At 56.0% G+C, this 23,819-nt stretch overlaps 1 protein-coding gene across 2 annotated transcripts; it reads left to right on the top strand.

Moving 5' to 3' along the window:
* The first annotated feature begins 3,112 nt into the window (after positions 1-3,112).
* On the top strand, positions 3,113-22,774 carry ATP13A2 (ATPase cation transporting 13A2). 2 transcript variants are annotated; one of them, XM_081057315.1, is made up of 29 exons: positions 3,113-3,334; positions 8,565-8,659; positions 8,788-8,970; positions 9,243-9,301; positions 9,457-9,583; positions 9,820-9,893; positions 10,977-11,054; positions 11,272-11,341; positions 12,103-12,237; positions 12,327-12,393; positions 12,483-12,614; positions 13,238-13,393; positions 15,706-15,816; positions 15,900-15,946; positions 16,036-16,224; positions 17,395-17,601; positions 18,101-18,196; positions 18,283-18,442; positions 18,561-18,681; positions 18,801-18,925; positions 19,513-19,673; positions 19,796-19,912; positions 20,033-20,112; positions 20,440-20,592; positions 20,677-20,773; positions 21,519-21,742; positions 21,827-21,978; positions 22,094-22,263; positions 22,362-22,774. In XM_081057315.1, the coding sequence occupies exons 1-29, from the start codon at positions 3,325-3,327 to the stop codon at positions 22,494-22,496; spliced, it is 3,531 nt and encodes a 1,176-aa protein (XP_080913441.1). In that variant the 5' UTR covers positions 3,113-3,324; the 3' UTR covers positions 22,497-22,774. The 2 variants fall into 2 exon arrangements, with proteins under 2 accessions (XP_080913441.1, XP_080913442.1); XM_081057316.1 differs by lacking the exon at positions 17,395-17,601.
* Positions 22,775-23,819: the final 1,045 nt, after the last annotated feature.

Raw genomic sequence — 23,819 nt, forward strand, 5'->3', positions numbered from 1 at the left:
TATTCAAAATATAAATTAAATGTGAAAAGCACCTCGTCTGCAGTTGAGCAAATGCTCCATAAACACAGTTTAACTGATTTGTCTCGAATATCTACTGTGTGAAAGGCCGTCTGCGGAAGGCTGCGGGGACGACAAGGGTGATTAATTGCCAGCCCTCTGGACATGACAGTTTGGTATATTTCTGGTATGACTGGCCAGAGTTAGAGACCTCCTGCTCAGCAGATGCTTTTTCTGTGCAAAGCTAATTAATAAAGCTTAATTTTCAGCTTTCAGGTCACAGGGACTGCTCTGTGCAGGAAGGGCGCGCCACCAACTCACTCTCAACACAAATTCTCTTCCAGCCCTTTCTCCTCCTTGCCCAGCAAACTACACAGCAAATTGCTGAAACTCCACTTTATGTGTCTAGACAGCCGTAATCTTGTCATGGGGTTTGTCACTAGGTAAGAAAATCCCTTTTGTTGCAAAAGTCTAGCAACATCTCGAGAAATCGAGAAGTGAGGCAATGCTCTAGAATAAACTAGTCCAAATGAGTAACTTCGCAAGCCTTTTGCCAGACATATTATGTTCTTCCTGTGGGCTCCCAGGGGAGGCGCAGCCCAGGAAGGGAAGTTCTTCAAATTGGTCCTGGCCCACAGGTGACTGGAGTCCAGCCCGCAGACGTACAGTGAGAGAGCCACTTCCCCAAAGGTAACCTCCCACATCCTCTGTGGTTTGGAGGGAAGCTTCCTCTGGATTCCTGCCCAGTCAAGATGATGGGCTGAAGGGCAAGTGCGGCTCCTTCCCAGATGGCTCAGAGGATGGAGCTTCTGGAATGCCAAGCAGCATTAACTGTATGAAGAATGAGGTGATCAGTTTTGCAGTGCCATCCCCAAGCCCCCTGCTTTTATGAAGCTTCTAGTCCAGGGCCAGGATCTAAAGAAAGTAACTGGCTCTACCAAGCACCTGCCACTTTATTTCATCCTCTTGGCAGCTTTCATTTTACCAATGAGGAGAGAGGCTCAGAGAGGGAAAGCAACTTTTTTAAGCCCACACAGCTAGAAAGCAACTGTTGCACACCCAAATCTAGGTTTCTCCAGCGCCGGAGCCCAGTCCCTTGCCACTGTACCACACTCCCTCTCGGCAAGGCCATCTGCCATCTGAGCAAGCCATTTTTCTAAACACAACCCTCCTGCCCGTCGTGGGGATCTGGGTTCCCCTGGGTAAGTGGTCTACCAGGCATTGGGCTGAGCCCTGGGGAAGGAAACGGGGACTCTGAGAAGGTGAGTAGCCTGCCCCCACTGGAAATGTCATCTGCAGACGAAAGAAGTTTTCTCTGAACCGAGTGCAGCCAGTTCAGGCCATCGTACCACTCCCTCTCCACCCCAGTGGTCAACCTGCTCCACCAGCAGCTGGCCCAGCTTAGTAAATGGCTCCACTGTCCCCCCAGCTGCTCAGACCAAAACCCTAGGGGGCATCTTTGATTCCACACATTCCAGCAGCTCCACATCCTATCCATCAGCAAGTCCTGCCAACATTTACCCCTTTGCCAAATTTACTTACCAAGTCTTTGGTATGTATCAGGTACAGGCAAGGACTTCCCCGCTTCCCTTCCTTTCTGCAGACTATCCACCATTACTCTCCACAGCAGTTCTTCTTCTCACTCCTTCCTCAGGAGGTTATTGTTTACCTTTGGGAACTCTCATGTCTGTTTTGTTCGCCTTCATGTCCCCAGCAACTAGAACAATATCCAGCACTCCATAAATTCATACTGGATGAATGATGATGGATTGGGTCCAGTCCTATGCTTGGCCCTAGCGTTATCCTTCCCTGGTTTGCCCCAGATCCTGGGGTCTCTGATCTACCCTCCACCTTTGGAGGTCCTTAGTCCAGAGGCCACTGAACCTGGGGTCAGGAGAACACCATGCCTTTGTGCCTGTTGCTGCATACAAGTATGAGGTCTCCAGCGCCTTTCGGCCCTCCACGCCTCCCACCTGTGCAAATGTGTCTGTGGGTCATGCTGTGAGGCTTCTGGAGTCTGGGTTATGCCTTTGCTATTTCTCTGGCATTTGAGAGGAATTGTACAGCATCACAGAGTCTCCCTGTGTCCACACATATCTCTGTGGGGCATATATGACCATGTTGCTTCGGACAAGTGTGTCTCACTTCTTTGACAATTACTGAACAGTGCCAGGCACTGTCCCAAGTGCTTTACATGCTTTTTCTCATTTGATCCTCACACCAACTTTATGAAGTAGGCATTTCTAATGTCATTGGAATCCTATAGGTTAAGAAATGAATCCCCCTCAAATTCTTTTTAATAAAAAAAAAAAATTTAAGTCTACGGCCATACCACCCTGAACGCGCCCCATCCCGTCTGATCTTGGAAGCTAAGCAGGGTTGGGCCTGATTAGTACTTGGATGGGAGACCTCCTGGGAATATCGGAAGCTGTAGGCTTAAAAAAAAAAAATTAAGAAATGAGGCCCAGAGACGTTTACTGGCTTGCCCAAGGTCACACAGCCTAAAAGAGAAGGAGGCCCCCTTGAACCAGCATGCATAGTCTGTCTGTAACCACTATGGTAAGCCGCTGGGCTGACGCCAAGTGTGGAGTGTGTAGTAGGTGGGTGGAAGTTGTTACATCTGTGTTTCTGAGTGTCACCCCACTCTGTGTGTGTGTGTGTGTGTTGTCTCTCAGTGTCACCTGTGTGAGTGAATCTGTGTGTGTATGTGTGAATCAGTGTGCTGGGCGTCTGTATTTATATGTGTGTCTGAAGTTGTCATGTACCTGTGTATTTGTGTGCCAGAGTTGTCCTGTTTCCCTGCGTCCCACTTATGGGTGTGTATGCCTAATGGTTATTGTGTCTGTATCTCTGTGTCACACCTCTGTATGTGAATTGGTATGGGGTGGGAGGCGTGGTACGTACTTGTGTTTGTGTGTCTGAGGGTTTTCTCCAAGTATGTATCTGTGTGTCCATGTGTCTGAGGGTTGTCCTGTCGGATTCCCTGAGTGTCCCCCACTCTGTGTGAGTGTGTATGTCTGAGAGCTGTCGTATCTCTGTCTCTGCGCGTGCTGCAGAGGCGTCTCGGACTACAAGTCCCGGCAGGCCCCGCGGCGCGGAGGGCGGACGTGGGGCCGCAGTGGGCGGGGCGGGGCTTGGCGGCGCTCAGCATCCGTCTGCGGCATCTTTCCAGGCGTGCTCGCTGCTGGCCGCCGCAGCTGTCCCAGGCCTCCTTGCTCCGCTGCGCCCCCGCCCTCCGCCTTGCGCCCCCGCTGCGGGCCATCGCGACGCCCGGGCCAGGGCCACGGGCCGCAGCGCCGGGGCCGGCGATGAGCGCGAGGAGCCAACATGAGCGCAGGTGAGGGAGCGGCAGGGGCCGAACAGGAACCGGGCGCGGTCTCCGGGCCGCCAGGCGTCGCAGCTGCCGTGGGGCGACCTCCCCACTGTGGGGTCGCGAGCCAGGGGAGCGATCCCGGGGTGATCCCCGCGCCCGTGCCCTTCCCCGTCCCGAGGAGTCAGCCGTGGGGCCCTTCCCAAGGAGGCCAGGAGCCCGGGGTGGCGCCGGGCAGTCCCCTCCCCGCCTTCCTACCGCCCCGGGAGAAGCAGCTCCGGCGCTTGTGCGAGGGCTACTTGGAGGCCCGCGAGGGTGGGGGTTTAGATGCCCCCACTCCCACTGGACTCGCCCTCGTGAGTGTGATGGAAATCCAGGTGGGGGAAGAGACTCGGAGTTTTTCTTCCTGGCTGAATTAATGAATGGGGTTGGAGAAGCCAGGGCTCCTGGGTCCCTAGGTCACAGTGTCCCGGCGCACGAAACGCCACTCTGACCTCCTGCCGCAGGCCCACCGAGGAAGCCTTTCAGCACCCAGGTGCAAGGACCACACCTTCCATGTTACCTACCCCAGGCCAGTTGTGGCAGGCCCATCCTTTTCAGAGTCTAACTTACATGCTACCTGGTGTGAATGAGGCCGATAGACCTCTCCTATGGGGGGCGGGGGGTCTCATCTCTGGGTGGGTCACTCCGAATCCAGACCTAGCGAAGGCCCCCCCAGGGCTTAACCATCCTCTGTGTAGCTACAGAGCCCCTCAGTTTAGGTCTCTCCTTCAGTCTCCACCCCCCCCCCCAAAGTCTAAAGTGCACCCAGGGTGAGGGAAGGGAAAAGCTGAGGAAAGATGGCCCCTGGACTCCAGATTCAAGGATCAGGGTGCTGCTGGCAGATGGCCCCTCACGCCCCTAGCCTGGCAGTGGAAAGGAGCCCCTGGCCACAGGGGAACCACAGCAGTGCTGCCCTGGGCCTCTGCCAGCAGGAAGCCAGGGCTTCCGCAGGAAACAAGAGGTTCTCAAAGGTCTTTTGACTCCAGCCCCTCTGCTCTGCAGTGCTGATAGCCCTGCCCCACGGCTGTAGACTCCGGCTAGGTTCAAGTCTAGACTTGGACCTATAAATCAACCTGTTTGTGCTTCATGTTAAATGGGGATCCTAATCCATGCTTTTTAAGGGATGGCTGTGAGGATGAAAGGAGAGGAATGTGTTCATTCAGATCGACTCCTATCCCGCTTCTCCCCTTTCAAGCTGTGTGATCTGGGCAAAGGACTTGGAAGCTTTGTTCCTCAGTTTTCCCAGGTGTAAAATGGGGATAATAGTAGTCCCTCCCTCAGAGGGTTATGTGTGAACATCAGTCGCTTTTATTTGGAAGAGCAATACAATCACGAAAGTATTCTCATCCCAAGTGCAGCCTGCGTGTGCCTGCCCTGAGCTGTTGGTACAGGAGGGATCAGATACTGGCTGGCATGCCCTTCCTGTGCCATCCCTAGCGAGACTGAGATGTGAATAGAGATAAACAAGCACCTTAGAGTGTTTTGATGGGTGTCCTGCAGGAGAGAGTACCCCGGGCTTGACCTTGACTGCCGAGACTAGTTTTTCCACAGATGTGACTTCCTCCTCAGGCTCCTCTCCCCACAGTTGACTGGGAGAGCATCCTTGTAAAATGACAACTGTGTGATAGACACAAGAAAGAACTTCCCACGGGGACATTGTTTACATCCTGGAGGAAGTGAGCAAGTGAGAGTGGCACAAAATGGTCACTGGCGAGGCCCTCTGACCTTCACAGCTGATTGCCCCAGAGGCAAGAGATGGACACAGTGACTCGTAGCATCATCGCTTCCATGCTGTCATGCCAGTGAGATGTGCATTCATTCATTCATTCATCCATCCCATAAACGGTTCCTAAGCCCCAGCCATGTGCCAGGCACTGTGAGCAGGACAGGCGATGACGCCTGTGCAAGCCTGATGTCATGATGGGTGTTGGTGGATCTGGGGGAAATGGGCAGAAGGGACTTTGGAGTAAGAGGTGCCCTTTCCAGCTGCTAGACAAATCCATGAGCAGACTGCTTCTCCGAGGCTCTGTTTTCTCACGTGTAAAATCGGAGAAGTTGCAGGATTGTTGCAGGATGAAATCAGATCAGCACGAACACAGTGACAGCTGAGGTCGGCCCAGCATGCTGCTGGCTTCTTTCCTGTCCGCCTGAGGATTTTAAGGCAGAAGCTGTCAAGTGCCTGTGGGAGCAGTGGCACAGCTGTGGGTTTTCTGGCAGGATGACAGGAAAATGGAAGGGAGCCTGAGAAATGGGTCAGAGCAGAGCCACGCCTCCCTGGCAGGGTTGCCGGCAGTGGGCCAGCCTTCTGGAACTTCAGATACCGTGGGTGGTGGTCGCTCGTGCTTCCTCTTGTGCCAGCTGCTTCAGGGCTATGATCGTAGAGATAGGAAGTGGAAACCCAGAGAAGCTAAGCCACTTGCCTTGCAAAACACGGCTTGCTTATAAGAGTCAGGAGCGCAGTTCCTGATGGAGACGACGCTGATGGTGGTGGTGGTGCCGGGGTTCAGAGCGTGGACCCTCGAGCCACACTCCCTGGATCCACATCCCACCCCTCGCTGGCTACCTGGCCTTTGACCCACTTACTTCACCTCATTGGGTCTCAATTTCCTAATTTGTAAACTAGGGATAAAAACAATACCCACTTCACAGGAATGTATGAATTAACATATGTAAAGCCCTTAGAGCAGGACCCTGTGTCAGCCCCTTACAACCCGAGGTGCTGTTTCCCCTTACATCATAGAAACATAAGAGAACAACCACAAGACATGAAAAACTACCCACCCTGCCCCACTCTGAGTTTCCAGGGCAGGTGAGGGACTCCTGGCATAAGAAACAGCGGGGACTCCAGGAACAAAGGGGACCTCGGCCTTTTGAAGTGGTGCGAGGAGAGGTCTGTGGCTTGTTGGTGGCCAAGGACCTGAGAACGCAGTGTTACCAGACTCCTGAGTTGTCCTGAATGCCTGCTCCTCTGCCCCCAGACTGGGAGCCCGGTCTGGAGCCAGCCCAGACTTTCCCCTGCGCTCACCACAGAGCAGGGGGACCCAGCTGTTTGTTGTCTATGGGCTGTCCTCAGGAAGGGAAGGAAATGATGGCACGACCAGCTTCACTCACAGACTGGACTGGGCTGGGACCAGAGAGTGAAAGGGACCACTAGGGGACCCGGGCTGGGCTGACCTGTGAGCCCCAGGAAAGAAGGCTGACCTGGACTCCTGCCCCTCCGGCCTCGAGACTACCGCTGGCCGGAGACCCTGATGGTTGAGGGCTACAGGCCCCACTCATGCGTGCACTACAGGTGTGTGTGTCGTGTGTGTGTGTGTGTGTGTGTGAGTCTTCTGTCTGTCTTCCTGGAGCTGGTGGCTCCATTTGTTTGTTTCCTGAGTCACCTGAGTGGATGGGGAGGGATGTAGGCGGGGGTTGGGCTAATTTGGTTTTTGAGTCATCAGTTTGAGAGGCTTCAGGAGGTGCACGGCCGTTTTCTGAAAGTTCCCACAGGGGCCCCAAAAGCACAGGAGCTAGGCTCAGGGTTCCCAGCTCCCCCATTTATTAAGGGATCTTTGTGCCTCAGCCTCAACTCCCTTATTTGTAAAATGAGAAAAAATGAGTTCCCTCATCATGGTGCTGGAGGGTTAAATGAGCTAATTCGTGTAGAGTCTCAGAGTGGCTCTTGTCAGCTGGGAAGTGCTTAATGGGTATTGGCTGCTCTTATTATGCTTTTATTAATAATTACCATAGTAATTATTGTCATCATCATGAGGCAAGGAGGTGTGGGGGGCTGGGCCAGGACAGAACGGACTGTCTGGGCTGATGGGGACACATGGCCCCCAATCCTCACGGTGTTCCCAGCTGATGGAGCAGAGGGCTTCAAACCCACGTGGGCCTGCCTGCCTGGGCTTCATCCATCCCGACACCACCATGGACTTGCTCTGTGGCCTCGGGCAAGTTACTTCACCTCTCCAGGCCTCATTTTCTTCCCCCAAACAGGAGATAATAATTGTACTGTTATGGTTGCTGTTGGGCTGGGCGGGGAGGGGGTGGCAGGATGCTGCAGAATCCCGTGTGTTTGGGGATGGAGCAGCTCAGGGGCTGGGATATTGTGACAGTGGTGGGGACACCCTGAGCGGCTCTTTGACTGGAAACTTTTAGATCAGTTCTCTGCAAGGCTCCATTTGGGGAAGGGGAGCGAGGGAGCCCAGATCATCATCAGCCCTCCACCCTCCTTCCTCTCCTACTCCCAGCCTGGCTTCCCATCCCCCTTGGTGAACTTTTCCGGAGGCTCTCTGACTCGAGCAGATGGCCAGCACCACCATCATTGCTCCAGGTCTGGGGCGGGGCCCGGGCACCTTCATGTCTAACAGGTGCTCAGGTGGCCCGGGGACCACAGTTAGAGAAACCCTGGCAGAAGCTGCTCAAGGGTGGGAGCAGTGAGCCCCATCCCCTGTAGGGCCTCAAAACACCCACTGTTTGCCTGCCCCGCTAACCTCACAGCTCCACAGTGGAGGAGACAGGAGAAAAAAGAATTTCTGCAATAAAGCCACATGGTGTTGTTCCTCAAGCCTCAGTTTACCTATCCGTAAAATGGGGATGATATGGTAGGGGCTTCCTCACAGCAGGAACGCTGGTAACTGTTCAGCTGGGCCCTAGTACATAGCAGCTTCTCTCCACAGACCTGGTGGGGATTTGCTCAGCTTGCCCGTCCTCTCCGGCCCACCTCCAGTGGCTGGGTTCCTCCCTCACCCCTGTTCCACCTTTGGAGTGGGGCTACCCTCAAAGGCGGGCCTGATGTTTTATCAGCCCAGACTCCACTTCTCAGCATCACCTCACTGCCAGGCCTGTGCTGGGCAGGGGTGTGTTGCAGAAGGATCAACAGCCAGCCAATCCAATCCTGCCCTCAGGGTGGGGACCGGATGGAAAAGTGGGACACAGAACTCCCCGGAAGCTCACAGCTGGATGTGTGAGCTCTGTGGAAGCTCACGGTGCTCACCAGGCCGCATTCCCCCAGTCGGGGCCCAGAGCCAGTCAGAAATCACCAGACATACAAGGAAACAAGACGCTGAGTGAGAACCAAACAGACCAGCTGGATAACAGACCCAGGAAGACTTGAGCTATTGGATCGATCACACCAGCTTATAAAATGATGATGCTTCTTATATTTAAAGAAATAAAGAGGAGCATCCCCCCCCCCCAACTATGACCTTTTTTGTTTTTCTGTCCACAGACAGCAGCCCTCTCGTGGGCAACACGCCCGCCAGTTATGGGACCCTGACGATAGAGACATCTCTAGATCCCCTCAACTCCTCAGTTTCATCCGTGGTACGTGGGCGAGGAAAGGGCGGGGGAACCCCAGGTGGGACTAGAACCCCAGCCCACCTAGGCCGCCGGCTGTCTCCTCCAGCCCCCGCTCTGCCCCTACCTCGGCCTTCTCTCACCTGTGTCCACAGAGGCTCAGCGGCTACTGTGGCACTCCATGGAGGGTTATAGGCTATCACGTCGTGGTCTGGGCGATGGCAGGGATCCCCTTGCTGCTCTTCCGGTGGAAGCCGGCATGGGGGGTGTGGCTGCGGCTCCAGCCGTGCAACCTGGCCCGCGCCGAAACACTCGTCATCGAAATAAGAGACAAAGAGGTAAGAGGCCAAGCAGGGCAGCCCCGAGCTGAGGAGCAGTGGTGGTGGGGCCGGCGGGAGGTGGAGTATCCTCAGGTTGTCAGACCCCTTTCTGTGGGACATCGCAGAGGTGATTCTCGCTGGACCTCAGTTTTCCCATCTGAGCTGTGGACCGAAGCGGCAGGTCGGGTGGTTCCTGAGGAGGTCACCTACATCCTTGATACCTGGCTGTGGGGAAGGTCTGGGAGGGGAGGGCTCTTTTCCAGAACTGAGTCCACACCTACATGTTCCAGGATAGTTCGTGGCAGCGCTACACTGTCCAGGTGCAGACGGAGGCCATCATCGAGGGCAGGTGAGGCAGCCCCGTCGCCCTTTCCCAGATGCCTGTGCTGCTCCAGCCCCCCACCCGCAAAAGCTCTGCTCCTGGTGCCTCCCACCCACGGGAGGGCAGGGGAGGCGCTGGGGCAGCTTCTAGAACTCCACGGTAACTTCCGCGGCCTTCCCCAGCCTGGAGCTGCCCCCACAGGCCCAGGCAGAGGATGGCCGGAGCCAGGCAGCTGTGGGGGCAGTACCAGAGGGGGCATGGAAGGACAGCACCCCGCTCCACAGGAGGGAAGAGGCAGTGAGTGGACAGGTGGGTTCTGGACACTCCTTGCCCCTCTCTGGTCTTAGTTACACACTGTACAATGAGGGCTTGGGGTGGACTCCACGTTCTCCAGGCACCTCTTGTTCCATTGTCACAAACATCCGGGGTGCTGGCTCCTTTACACTCCAGGCCTCTCAGCCTCTTTGCTGTGACCCTGGGCCCGCCCTTCCCCCACACACACACTGCTCCCGGGCAGCGCCCAGCCCAGCCTCTCTTCTCCCCAGGTCCTGCGGTACTACCTCTTCCAGGGCCAGCGCTATGTCTGGATTGAGACCCAGCAAGCCTTCTGCCAAGTGAGGTAGGGGGCAGGTTCCGAGGCTGACCCCACCTTCCACAGCGGTGCTGCATTGGGCCGAACAGGCGGCAGGAAGTGGCCTGGCCTGGGCTCCCCTCAGCTCTATGCCTTGCCCTCCTGCAACCACGGGCAAGTCACTGAGCCTTTGGGCCAGGGGGTCTCTGTAAGCAGGGGATGAAGGGAATCCCTGCGTCCTGGGACTATTTTGACAGTGAAATACATTCATTAGCTTCGTATAAAGCTGGCATAGCCTCAGGCCGAAGTAGGCAGTGGGCTCAGGCCATCTGGATGGGGTCCGGTCCCTGCTCTGCCACCTATTCAGTGCTTGATAAATGTGACCTCACGACACGGCTGAGCTAGAGCCCCAAGAAGCAGACCCCGAGACGGGGATTCACGTGCAGGGAGTCAGTGTGGAAGGTGATCCCAGGCAGCACGGTCCCCTAGGGAATCTCCTTGGGCACACGTAGAGTGAGGAGGCCAGGGTAACTGTGTATCACCTCCCTGCCATTGCTGGTGACGGGCTGCTCCTGGGGAACTCCTTTGCGCTTCACGGGCAGAGCGAGCTCCCGCAGCCAGAAGAAGCCCTCAGGTAAAGATAGGTGTTTGCCATAAGTTTCTGCATGGTGCAGAGGTGAGTGCCAAGGTGTGGGGATGGCACCAACAGCCTCTGCTACAAAGAGCAGCAGAAATCTCTGATGTGTTCGTCCCTTAGTAGGACCAGGCCCTGTCCAAGCACTTGGCATGGCTTATCTCATTCAGTCCGTCTATATGCTTGTGAGGTAGGTGCTGTCACCACACCCATATGGCAGATGAGAAAACTGAGGCACAGAGAGGTTAAGTGACTTACCTAAGGCATCATTCATTGCTGTTGTCATTAAATATTACCATCGTCTCTCACTGTTCTCCTTCCTCACTGAGATGGTTTGGGGCCCAGAGGAACTAAAGGAGAACGTTAAGCCCAGAGTTAGTGAGGGACCTGCTTTTTTCCTGGTTAGCTTAGTGTGCCAGAAGTGGGCCCGAAGGCGTGGGAGATGCGGAGTTCAGGCCCCGTCACCTACACAAGTGCCCCCTTCCCACCTTTCCCAGCCTGCTGGACTACGGCCGCACCTGTGATGACATCCACCACTCCCGCTTGGGCCTCGGCCTCCAGGACCAAACTGTGAGGTGCGTGTTACCTTGAACCACAAGTGCCCTGAGAGTGGGGGACTCCTATCTTGCCCCCTACCCGGGGCCTTCTTCCAGTCATCTGCCTTCTTCCAGTCATCTGCCTTCTCTGGGCCTTGGTTTCCCCAGCCGTAAAGTGGGGAGCTTTGTTGCCCCTGGAGGGTCCAGCTGCCCCAGCTCCCTCCGTCTGATGGCTCTGCCACGTCTCCTCTCACAGAAGGACCATCTACGGCCCCAACGTCATCAGTGTGCCTGTCAAGTCCTATCTGCAGCTGCTGCTGGACGAGGTAGGCTGTCTCTGGGCCTGATAGTGGCAGACCAGACCAGCTATCCCCTTCTCCATAATACTGTCATCTCAGACCCAGCCTGTCAGCTCAGGGCAAGGAATTAGAGGTTCTGGTCCAGAGGGGGACTGGAGGCCAAGAGGTGAACCCATATAGCCCAGGTGTCTGCTCTGTGCCACAAGCCACGCTCCAGAGCCATCCTCTTTCGTTCTCCCCAGAGTCCAGTGAGTAGGGACTAGTAGGGACACTCCGTTCAGGCATGAGGACCCTGAGCTTCAGAGGTAGGCATGGCTAAGGCCACCCAGGGACAAAGGGAAGCCGGTGACCCAGACACATCTGGAGTACAGTTACCATCCCAGCCCTCTGAGGGAGGGCTGACACCTGTGAGAGGGAGAGGAGGTCTCGGAGTCTGGCCTCATGTAAACCCCAGTCAGCCACTTGGGAGTTGGTTTTAGGAAAGTGATGTAACCCGTCTGTGCCTCAGTTTCCTCATCTGTAAAATAGAGCTGGTCGTAGCACCTGCCTTGTGGAATTGTCATCACCGTTGTATAACACTTACATGAAGTACTTCTCGGGGGCCGGGCATGTAAATGCTAGTGTCCTCGTCAGAATAAAGAAGCTGGGTGCTCGAGGGACGTCCGCAGGCACTGACCAGGAGAAGCACCTGGCTATAGGCCTGTGGCCGCTTTTGGTCCCTTTGCTCCTTGTGGCTGCGCTGCTCCAGGAGCCACAGGCCCTGACGCTGCCCCCCGCCCCTCCCGCAGGCACTGAACCCCTACTATGGGTTCCAGGCCTTCAGCGTCGGGCTGTGGCTGGCGGACCACTACTACTGGTACGCCCTGTGTGTCTTCCTCATCTCCTCCGTCTCCATCTGCCTGTCGCTGTACAAGACCAGAAAGGTGGGCGATGGGAGGTGGGTAGGGTGGGGCAGGCGGGTCCCCGAGGGGGCCCTCGCCCACCCTCTCCACACTGGTCCCCCTGTCCACAGCAAAGCCAGACCCTGAGGGACATGGTCAAGTTGTCCGTGCAGGTGTGCGTGTGCCGGCCTGGGGGAGGTGAGAACTGGGGAAGGGAGGGAGGCTGGGGGAGGTAGCCAGGCACGGGGGAGGGCCTGGGCCATACTGAGGCTCCCGCTTGCCCTCAGAGAAGGAATGGGTCGACTCCAGTGAGCTGGTGCCCGGAGACTGCCTGATGCTGCCCCGGGAGGGCGGGCTGATGCCCTGTGATGCTGCGCTGGTGGCTGGAGAATGCGTGGTCAACGAGAGCTCTCTGACCGGTCAGCCCCAGCCCCGGGCCTGTGGCCTCCTGCACGTCCTTCCCTGCCACCAAGCCCCCCAGCCTTTTAGCCTTTTAGTGGCAGAACCGTTAGTTTGAGTTTTCGTTTCCTCTTGTGCTCAGCTAACAATCCTGGCTTCAGCACCTGCTGATCCGACACCCCTTAGGCCCTCAGTGGAGATCGCTGCTCTACCAGGCAGTGGGCTCAGGGCTTTACAGAGGTTAAGTTCGCTCATGTCTACATCTTTAGTGGTTTGAATTATAAAAGTAATACAGCTTGTTATAAAGTAACGCTGACAGAAGAAGAAAGTCTTTCCCAGCCTCTGTCCCCGAGCTATGCACGAGCGTGTGTGCGCACGCACCCTTTCTGGCTTCCCTAAGAGACGGTTCCTGGTAATTGGCTGGCACACACCCTTCCAGGATTGTCTCACTGTGTCTTCGTGTTTGCTCTCTCTGAGCCTCAATATCCCTCTCTGTAAATTGGGGGCAATGATTTCTTCATACATGGTTAGAAGAGTTACACGAGACCATGGGCTTATGACACAATTCTGTGCATAACTCTTGGTCTTGGTGGGAGGGAGTGGCATGGAGGCCGTCATGGATCTCACACCATGTCCCTCCCAGGGGAGAGCATTCCAGTGCTAAAGACAGCCCTGCTGGAGGGGCCAGTGCCCTACTGCCCAGAGACCCACCGGCGGCACACACTCTTCTGTGGGACCCTCATCTTGCAGGCCCGGGCCTTCGTAGGACCCCATGTACTGGCAGTGGTGACCCGTACAGGTAGGAGTCAGGCAAGCAGGAAGTGTGCTGGGCCCAGCACCTAGACAGAGGTGACGCAGGGCAGGGTGGGACCCATCTATGTCACTGCCCTGCTGAGGGACCTTGGGCAAATCCCACCCCAGCTTGAGGTTGGCTGCAGTGGGCAGGGATGCGACAAGCAGGAAAGAGCCCACCCCATAGGAAGGGGGCAGTGCTATCCAGGAGCCCCCTCTTTTTTTTATTAGTTTCAGGTGTACAAAGCAATGCACTCATTAAACATTCCACCCCTCACAAAGTGATAACGCCTCTCCCCCAATCTATTGCCCCTCTGACATCGTGTATGTCTATTACCATTCCATTGACTCTATTCCTTATGCTGTACTCTATGTCCCGTGACTATATATGTTAAGTTATAGTTGACATGCAATATTATTCAACTTCAGCTTCAGGTGTACAGTGCAGTGGTCAAGCACCTACCATGTTTCCCCGAAAATGAGACCTACCCAGACAATCAGCTCTAATGCGTCTTTTGGAACAAAAATTAGTATATGACCTGGTATTATATTATATTATATTATACTATATTATATTATACTATATTATACTATATTATATTAAAGACCCGGTTTTATATTATAGTAAAATAAGACCGGGTCTTATATTAAATTTTGCTCCAAAAGATGCATTAGAGCTGATTGTACAGCTAGGTCTTATTTTCGGGGAAACACAGTACACTGTCCATGAAGTGGTCTCCCTAATAAGACATGTTCCCGTCTGACACTCTACACAATCTTTACAATATTATTGATTATATTCCCCAAACTGTCTTTCATATCCCGGTCAGGAGCCCCCTCTTATCTGTGGTTTCTGTTACCTATAGTCAAGCAATGTCTGAAAATATTAAATGGAAAATTCCAGAAATAATTCATTTGTTTTAAATTGCACACCGTTCTGAGTAGCGTGATGAAATCTCTGACCATCGTGCTCCGTCCTGTTGGGGACGTGAATCGTCCCTTTGTCCAGAATATCCATATTCTATATTCTACCTGCCCGTTAGTCACTTAGTAGCCATTTCGGTTATCAGATCCACTGTCACGGTATTACAGTGCTTGTGTTCACATAACCCTTATTTTTACTTAATAAAGACCCTGAAGTGTAAGAGTAGTGATGCTGGCAATTCGGATATGCCCAAGAGAAGCTGTAACGTGCTTCCTTTAAGTGAAAAGATATATACCTATATAAGAAGAGACAGTATATATAGGATTTGGTACTATCCACAGTTTCAGGCACCCACTGAGGGTCTTAGAATACAAGGTGTGTTCAAAAGATTGGGTGAACGTTTAAATAAAAAAAATATGACAGTAAAAGACACATTGCCATTAATCCCCCTCAAAATACTTCCCCTTTGAACACACTTACCCATCATTCTTGCCACTTTCTGAGGCAGTTCTGGAAGTCCCTTTTGTGAGTGTCTTTACTTCATCCTCTATTGTGACAATGCTCCATGTCACGCATCACTTCTGGTATATGGCAGTTTCTGTCCAATAAAAGCATTACGGTGTGTCCTCATCCACCGTATTCACCAGATCTCGCACCGTGCGACTTTCAACTCTTCCCCACAGTCAAAATGACCATAAATGGAGGGGCGGCCGGTTAGCTCCGTTGGTCAGAGTGCGGTGCTCTTAACAACAAGGTTGCCGGTTCAATCCCCACATGGGCCACTGTGAGCTGCGCCCTCCACAACTGGATTGAAACAACTACTTGACTTGGAGCTGATGGGTCCGGGAAAAGCATACTTAAAATAAAAGTTTTTTAAAAATGACCATAAAAGAAAAACGTTTTGAATCAATTCAGGACATCGAGGCACCACACAGCACAACTAAAGACACTCAACAAAGAGGACTTCCAGAACTTCTTCAGAAAGTGGCAAGGACGATGGGATAAGTGTGTCCAAAGTGAGGGGGAGTATTTTGAGGGGCATTAATGGCAATGTGTCTTTTACTATAATATATATTTTTTTAATTTTAACATTCACCGTATTTGTTAGTCACACCTCGTATGTCCCCCTCAGATAAGGGAGGGCTACTATACAACTCTAGCATGATCTTGCCACATGGGAATGGGACCCAGTGTCACCAGATCTGACTTTCTAATTCAGTTTTTACTAAACCCCACGAGGGCTGGGCAAGGCCTGTGGGCCATCATATGTGACCCCAAACTGTGTGATTTAACCACAGAGTATCATGTCTTAGAACCTCCAAGGTGCAGGTAGGGTGGGGAGACCTGTCTTGGCCCTCAGTGTCCCCTGCCTCAGTTTTCCCATTTCCTCCCAGGGTTCTGCACGGCTAAAGGAGGCCTGGTGAGCTCCATCTTGCATCCCCGGCCCATCAACTTCAAGTTCTACAAACACAGCATGAAGTTTGTGGCTGCCCTCTCTGTCCTGGGTGAGTGTCCCCTGCACCCCACTCTGCTGGTGGCCCCGAAAGCCCCATCCCAAATCCCACTGAGTTCCATGCTGTCTCCCCAGCTCTCCTCGGCACCATCTACAGTATCTTCATCCTCCACCGTAACCGGGTAAGCCCTGGGGGCCAGTGAGAGGGAAGGCTGCTGGTGGGAGCCCAGGGCCCAGCCTGGCCCTTGGCGTTCACGGTGCCTCTTGCCAGGTGCCTGTGAATGAGATTGTGATCCGGGCTCTGGACCTGGTGACGGTGGTGGTGCCGCCTGCCCTGCCAGCGGCCATGACTGTGTGCACACTCTACGCCCAGAGCCGGCTGCGGAGCCAGGGCGTCTTCTGCATTCACCCTCTGCGCATCAACCTGGGGGGCAAGCTCCGTCTGGTGTGCTTTGACAAGGTGGGGGCCAGGGGCAGGGCTGGCACCGGGCTGGGCATGGGCACCACGGCCAGGCCTCCACACCTGCGTTCTTCACTCAGCAACATTGACTGAGGGCCTGTGGGATGCCCAGCCGTGTCCTGGGGCAGAAATACTCAGGGGAACTGCACCCCTCCCCCCCGCCCCAGCCCTCACCCACATCAGACTTGAGGTCTGGCAGATGAAATGTCTGAAATCATTAATTCATTTGTTCAAGAAACACTGAGGGCCTACGGGGTGCCCAGTGCTGCTTTCAGTACTGGGGACCTATCAGTGACCCACACAGAGATGTCCCGTGGACATGGGTTCGTGTGTGTGTGTGTGTGTGTGTGTGTGTGTGTGTCCCACCATAGTGAATGAGCCAGGGAGAACAGAGAGCTGCAGGTGGTAACGGGTTTTAGGAAGGAAATGAATGGGGGACATGATGGGTGGTACATGGGGGTCACTTTCTTAGACAGCAGTTGAGGCTCCTCTGAACAGGTCCCTGGGTGACCTCAGTGAGGAGTGGGCGACACCGAGATGTGGCAGGGCTTGGGGGCAGGGGAGTGGGTAGAAGGAAGCATTGTGGCTCTTTCGGGGAACAGACTGTGGAGTCTGGGGAGCAGAGGGGAGAGGGGGGCAGAGGCTGGTGGCTCTGGTGAGGAGTTTAGATGTTATTCAGAGGGCAGTGGGGGTGACAGAGAGGTGTTCAACAGAAAGGGTGGGGCCTGGTCATATTCAGAGAGCTCCCAGGCTAGCAAAGGAGCCAGACGTGTAACTGGGCAGTTGGAATACAGTGTGGGAAATGCAGACCATTCATTCATTCATTCATTCATTCATTCATTCATTCATTCATTCATTCATTCAACAGTTACACTGAGTGCAGCCATTCTCCCTGGTACTGCAGTGAACAAATGATGGGACAGCAAAGAGGCCATGGGTGGGAACCCAAAGTAAAGGCCACCTGACCCAACTGTAGGGTAGAGGAAGAAGACTTCCTTGAGGAAATGATGCCAGACAAAGGCCCAGAGGCGACAGAGGACCTCTTCTGGCTCCCGCTCTGGCTCCTAGGGCTTCCATGGGACCCGCCTGGCCTGGGGTGTGGGCGCCCAGCCCAGCAGGGCACAGCTCATCCCAGGCCTCATCACTGGCCCGCCCCCTTGCCCCCTGCAGACAGGCACCCTCACTGAGGATGGCTTGGATGTGATGGGTGTGGTGCCCCTGAAGGGGCAGGCCTTCCTGCCACTGGTCCCAGAGCCCCGCCGCCTGCCCATGGGGCCCCTGCTCCGAGCACTGGCCACCTGCCACGCCCTCAGCCGGCTCCAGGACACCCCAGTGGGCGACCCCATGGACCTCAAGATGGTGGAATCTACTGGCTGGGTGAGGAGGCCATGCAGGTCAGCCCCCTGCCTCTGGGCAGCTGGGCCCTAACTACACCCACCTGGTCTTCATTCTAGGACTTCCAGGGTGATCTCTTATGCCCACCATCAGTCATAGCAATGGCCGAGGCCACTGCTGAACACCTACTATGTGCCAGCACTCTGTTGCACGTCACTTGTCTCACATACTCCTCCCCATAGCCCTCGGAAGGAAGCTTAAAACCTGCTTCTTAGGGAGGAAACTGAGGCTGAGGGAGATTTGGAATAACTTGTCCATGGTCACCCAGTAGCTTCTAAGTGACAAAACCAGAGTTTGAACTTGGGTCGACCTGACCTCAAAGCCCACAGTCTTCTGTTCTTTCCAGTCTCCCATTAAGGAAGTCATTCATAAGTCTAACTTGAATCTCTCCTGCTGCTTCTCCATGGGCCGACGATTGGCTGCCCCAGCCCACGCCAGCGCCCAGCCCCTCAGATGCCAACCCTCTCTGCCTGCCTCCCAGGTCCTGGAGGAGGGGCCAGCTGCAGACTTGGCATTTGGGATGCAGGTGTTGGCTGTGATGAGGCCCCCGGTTCAGGAGCCCCAGCTGCAGGGCGTGGTGAGCTGAGGGTTTGCCTGTGGGGTGTGGGATGGGAGTGGAGAACTCCCTGGGCTGGCCCCTCAGCTGCCTCTCCAACCCTGCAGGAGGAGCCCCCGCTGCCAGTTGGCATCCTCGGCCGCTTCCCCTTTTCATCAGCCCTGCAGCGCATGAGCGTGGTGGTGGCGTGCCTGGGGGCCACTCAACCTGAGACCTATGTCAAGGGCTCCCCTGAGCTGGTGGCCGGCCTCTGTAACCCCGAGACAGGTGAGGGGGGCGGGCCACAGAGTCCGCTGGTTGGCAAGGGCACAAAATGGGGTGGGTGCCCCGCCTCTGTCCTTGTATCCACTTTCTTGTCCCCGTGACACCTGCCTCTGCCTGGCAGTGCCCGCCAACTTCACCCAGATGCTGCAGAATTACACAGCTGCTGGCTACCGCGTTGTGGCCCTCGCCGGCAAGCCACTGCCCATCGCACCCAGCGTGGAGGCAGCTCAGCAACTGAGCAGGTGGGCCTCGGGGACCCAGCCTCAGGCCCAGGCATGGCCAGAGGGAGGTCCCCGTGTAGGCAGAGCCCAGGGCTAGGGGAGGGGCCTTGGCTGCTGCCTGACCTTGATGCCCCCTGCAGAGACGCCGTGGAGCGAGAGCTGAGGCTCCTGGGGCTGCTGGTCATGCGGAACCTGCTGAAGCCACAGACGGCGCCAGTCATCCAGGCTCTGAGGAGGACCTGCATCCGCACCGTCATGGTGACAGGTACCAGCAGGGTCTAGCGAGGAGAGGCCGTGCATCTTTACCATGTCCCTGCCAGGTGCTCATTGTCGCCCCATCTGACGATGAGGACGGTGAGGCTCAGAGGAGTAGAGTGACTTCCAGAGAGCCCAAGGGTGGTGTCGGACAGCCTGGGTTCCAGCCCGACCACGTGCCTGCTGGGTGACCTGTCCAAGGTCTAGCTTTCACCTCTGAGAAGTGGGGGACATTACTTCAGCCTCAAAGGTTGTGACAATTTCATGGAGCAAGAAAAGAAAGATTCTAGCCGGCATGGAGTGACACAGAGGGGCTCAGGAGGTCTGTGAGACACGCACACACTTTCCAGCAAAGTCTGATAGCACTAGGTAGTGTATGTGCGACTCGAAGCGAGGCCCCCAGTTGCCAAGACCTCCTATGCCTAATTTTATAGCCAAGGAAACCAGGTTCAGAGACGCTGATAACCTACCTGAGCTCACTAAGCCAGTCATGGCAGACAGATTCCGTCCGGCATCATTCCCACTTACTGAATGTCGGGGTGAGGATGGTTTCCCCTGGATAGCAGCTGGACCCTGACGTTGCCGCATGCCCGCCAGGGGACAACCTGCAGACAGCTGTCACTGTGGCCCAGAGCTGCGGCATGGTGGGCACCCAGGAGCGTCTGGTCATTCTCCATGCCACCCCTCCTGAGAGGGGCCAGCCTGCCTCCCTTGAGTTCCTGCCAGTGGAGTCCTCTGTGGCTGTGAACGGGGCTAAGGTGAGGCTGACCCAGAGTTCCTGCCACACACCCCACTGGTGACCCCACCCAAGGTACCTGAGCCAGGCCCCGGCTCTCCGGGGTGGGCAGGGAGAGCTGAGCTGAGCATTCCGGGCCCCCAGGATTCTGACCAGGCCGCCAGCTACATCGTGGAGCCAGACCCCCGATTCAGCCACCTGGCCCTCAGCGGGTTCACCTTTGGTGTCCTCATGAAGCACTTTCCCAGGCTGCTGCCCAAGGTAGGGCTGCCCCGGGCTCCCTGGTCGTCCCATACCTCCCCATGCTCCGCTCCCTACTCTTGGCTCCCCCACCTCCACCCTGAGTCTACCTCAGCCCCTCCCCCCTCACTGTGCTCCCAGGTCCTGGTCCAGGGCACTGTATTTGCCCGCATGGCTCCTGAGCAGAAGACGCAGCTGGTGTGCGAGCTGCAGAAGCTTCAGTGAGTGCACGTGGGCGAGGGACCCAGGGGTGCGGGCGGGTCCATGAGTCCGTCCCTCCCTCCCACCTCCAGCATTAGAGTTCCATGGCCCTCAGAGAGAACCCATGCAGGCTGTCTGGGGCTATCAAGCGAAAGTGGTAATTGCACTTAATTACTGAGCTCTTGCTATGTGCCAGGCAGCCCACGGGCAGTAGGTATCCAGCCATCCCCATGTCCTGCCAGGAAGCCCGAGAGGTGGGTGAGATCCTTTCACAGATAAGGAGACGCCTCGCAGGCTCATAGCCAGCGTGTGAATCCAGTCCACGCCTGCTCACCCCCCTGTGTCAGGTACTGCGTGGGCATGTGTGGGGACGGCGCCAATGACTGTGGGGCCCTGAAGGCGGCGGACGTGGGCATCTCGCTGTCCCAGGCCGAGGCTTCAGTGGTCTCACCCTTCACCTCGAGCGTGGCCAGCATTGAGTGTGTGCCCATGGTCATCAGGTGAGGTGGACAAGAGGCCGGTGGGTGAGGGCTGGCCTGTCAGCCAGCCGGGGGCCCTCTAATGGCTCTTACCTTGCTACCCAGGGAAGGCCGCTGTTCCCTCGACACGTCCTTCAGCGTCTTCAAGTATATGGCCCTGTACAGCCTGACCCAGTTCATGTCCGTCCTGATTCTCTACACGGTGGGTGTCTGCAGAGCTCCCTGCACAGAGCTGTGCCCGAGAGCAGGCCCAGGCCAGGCTCAGGCCAAGGACACTCGGCAGCGTGGTTAGGAGCTTGGCTGGGTCTGGAATAGATGGTGTGGCCTCAAATCCTGCTCTGCCACTTTCTAGCTTTGTGGGGTAGGCGAGTCCTGAGCCTCAGTGACCAGGCTTCTGTGAGATGATAAAAGCATTGAGCACAGAGCCTGTAGGTCCTCAGAAACATGACAGCTGTCTTGTGCTAACGTTTCGTCCCTGTCCTCTGGGAGCTCCTCGTCCGTGGGGGACATTGACGCAGAGCCCAGGCAGGATAGAGCAGGTGGAGGCGAGAGTGGGACAGAGCCAAGGCCCCTGCCCTTTCCCGTGGCTCCACCTGTCTCCCTGCTCAGGGCCGTCTCAGCCTGTCTGCTCTGAGACTGCGGAGCAGTGCACATCTTATACTAGAGTTTGTCCCTGTGTCCCCTTCACTATAGGGCTTCCTGAGGGCAGGATCTGTGTGCCTCTCGTTAACCTAGGGGCTCCACAAGGCAGAGCGTAAGCCTCCTCTCAAGCTGGGAGTTCTCTGCAGGTGGGGGACCTGCCCCATCTGATTCAGGCCTCCCAAGGTCAGCGGGGGAGGGGTGTCTTCTCCCTCAGACTGGGAGAGGGGCGTTGTAAGTGCAGGGCTGCTGTCTCGCTGTCAGACACGGGGCTACCTTTCCCTCTGCCCTCTCTCCCCTGCTGGCAGATCAATACCAACCTGGGCGACATGCAGTTCCTGGCCATCGACCTGGTCATCACCACCACTGTGGCCGTGCTCATGAGCCGCACGGGGCCAGCGCTGGTGCTGGGGCGGGCACGGCCTCCAGGGGCACTGCTCAGCGTGCCCGTGCTGAGCAGCCTGCTGCTGCAGGTGGCGCTGGTGGCTGGCGTGCAGCTGGGGGGCTACTTCCTGACTGTGGCCCAGCCCTGGTGAGTAGGGAGCCACCCCCAAACCCCGCCCTTGCCCTGTCCTTTGTACACGCGTTCCCTGAGCCCTGGTCTCCACACCCCCAGGTTCGTGCCTCTGAACAGCACGGTGCCCGCGCCAGACAACCTGCCCAACTATGAGAACACCGTGGTCTTCTCCGTGTCCAGCTTCCAGTACCTCATCCTGGCTGCAGCTGTGTCCAAGGGGGCGCCCTTTCGCCGGCCGCTGTACACCAACGGTGCTGCCGCGTGGGGGGTGGGGTGCAGTGGGGGGCTGGTGCATTGGGGGCTCCCACTGGGCTTGCGTGTGAGTGTGCAGGGGCTCCCTGGCCTGACGGACTCCCCCACCCCCAGTGCCCTTCCTGGTGGCCCTGCTGCTCTTGGGCTCCATCCTGGTGGGCCTCCTCCTGGCCCCTGGCCTCCTGCGGGGGCCCCTGACGCTGAGGAACATCGCTGACACCTGCTTCAAGCTGCTGCTACTGGGCCTGGTTGCCTTCAACTTTGTGGGGGCCTTCATGCTGGAGGTGGGGCCTGCCCCGAAGCCCGGGTCGGGGCTGGAGGGGCTCTCGGGATGGGACGGTGCCGCAGCTGCCCCTTCTGCCACTGTCCCTGTCCTCTGCAGAGTGTGCTGGACCAGTGCCTCCCAGCCTGCCTGCGGTGGCTCCGGCCCAAAGGAGCCTCCAAGAAGCGTTTCAAACAGCTGGAGCAGGAGCTGGCGGAGCAGCCCTGGCCGCCACCCACTGGGCCCGGGAGGTAGTGCACCCTCTCCAGTACCCTGGACCTGGATCTCCCTGCCTCAGAGCCACCGACTGGGCCCCATCTCAGAGACACCACCACCAATCCCACAGCCCTGAGGTTGGCAGTTGTCACACTCCTGCGCCAGGTCTGCCCAGCCTGGCCTTTCTTGCCCCACCTGGGGAAATACTATTATTGTCCCCTCTTCAGACCTCCCACGTAGAGACAGCAGCCACCAACCAACCCCTCTCAGAGCCGCTGTCAGTGTAGCAAATAAAGTCACTATTTTCCTGGCTCAGCCATGCTTGTCTTCCATCTAATACCACTGAGTCAGATGCTTTTCTGGCACCTCCTCATTTTTCAGATCACATTAGACAAACCCCCTCTCTGGGCCTTTGTTTTCTCATCTGATAGTAATAATACTTCCAGGTTGAGTACGTGCCTGGTGCTTTGTTACACATTTTGTAGCATTGTCTGTCATTTAATCCTCACAACTGGGTTACAATCCTCATTTTACAGATATAGAAACTGAGGCTCAGAGGTCACACAAGTAGTCAGAGGTGAGGTCAGATTGCTTTGACTGCAGTGTCGGTGTCTTAACTTTCCTTCCCTCCTGCAGGGGCAGAAAGACAAAGGACTTGCCTCATATAAGTGGCAGCCCCTAGGAGGCACGGAGGCAGTTCCCTTCTCTTCTCCCCTCCCCCCACGTCATGGGACGTGTTTGTGGCACAGTTCTTCCCTTAGATGAGCCCACATCCCCCAGCCAAACCACCTGCACTGTCCCCCAGGGAAGGGTGGGTGCTTTTGCCCTCATCCCAGCAGTGGGACACGAGCCAAGCCCTGCTTGAGATGCAACTTGGTCATCTGGCCCATCTGAGCCTGGCAGGAAACCAAGGCTGATTCCTGCCCTCCAAAGTCCTGTCAGCATCATTATTGGAAGCCCTGTACTATCCCCAGGCCTGCCCCGCTAGGAGCTCAGTAAATGTTGAATCAAACTGAGGAGGAGGGATATGGGGTGTGAAAAGGTAACTGGTAATAGGTACATCCATCCACATACCTGCACTGGGCACTGAGTCTTCAGCCAGCATCAGTTCAGGGTGGCATTTGCTGTTCAAGGGGAGGCCAGAGGACATAAGGAGAGGCCTGGGTTCGAATCCCTCCCCTCCCCTTAGCCCATTATTCCGGCATTGCTGGGGCAGTCATGTGCCAAGCACATGGGCTACTCCGGTGAACAAAAACGGCCTCTGCCTGTGTGCAGTGTGTAACCCAGTGTGAGAGATAGCAGGGAAGGAACAAATCTCCATGGACGTTGGGAGAAGAGCACCCACATCCGCTGCCCCCTCGA

This window comes from Rhinolophus hipposideros (genome assembly GCF_964194185.1).
Source record: "Rhinolophus hipposideros genome assembly, chromosome: 8".
In the NCBI taxonomy this organism is placed as follows: domain Eukaryota; kingdom Metazoa; phylum Chordata; class Mammalia; order Chiroptera; family Rhinolophidae; genus Rhinolophus; species Rhinolophus hipposideros.

Bases quoted from the DNA above. Each gene is read 5' to 3' on its own strand.
- ATP13A2 (XM_081057315.1), top strand. The intron at 18,926-19,512 runs GTACCAGCAGGG...CATGCCCGCCAG, and splicing joins CCGCACCGTCATGGTGACAG to GGGACAACCTGCAGACAGCT. The intron at 21,979-22,093 runs GTGCTGCCGCGT...CCCCACCCCCAG, and splicing joins CCGGCCGCTGTACACCAACG to TGCCCTTCCTGGTGGCCCTG.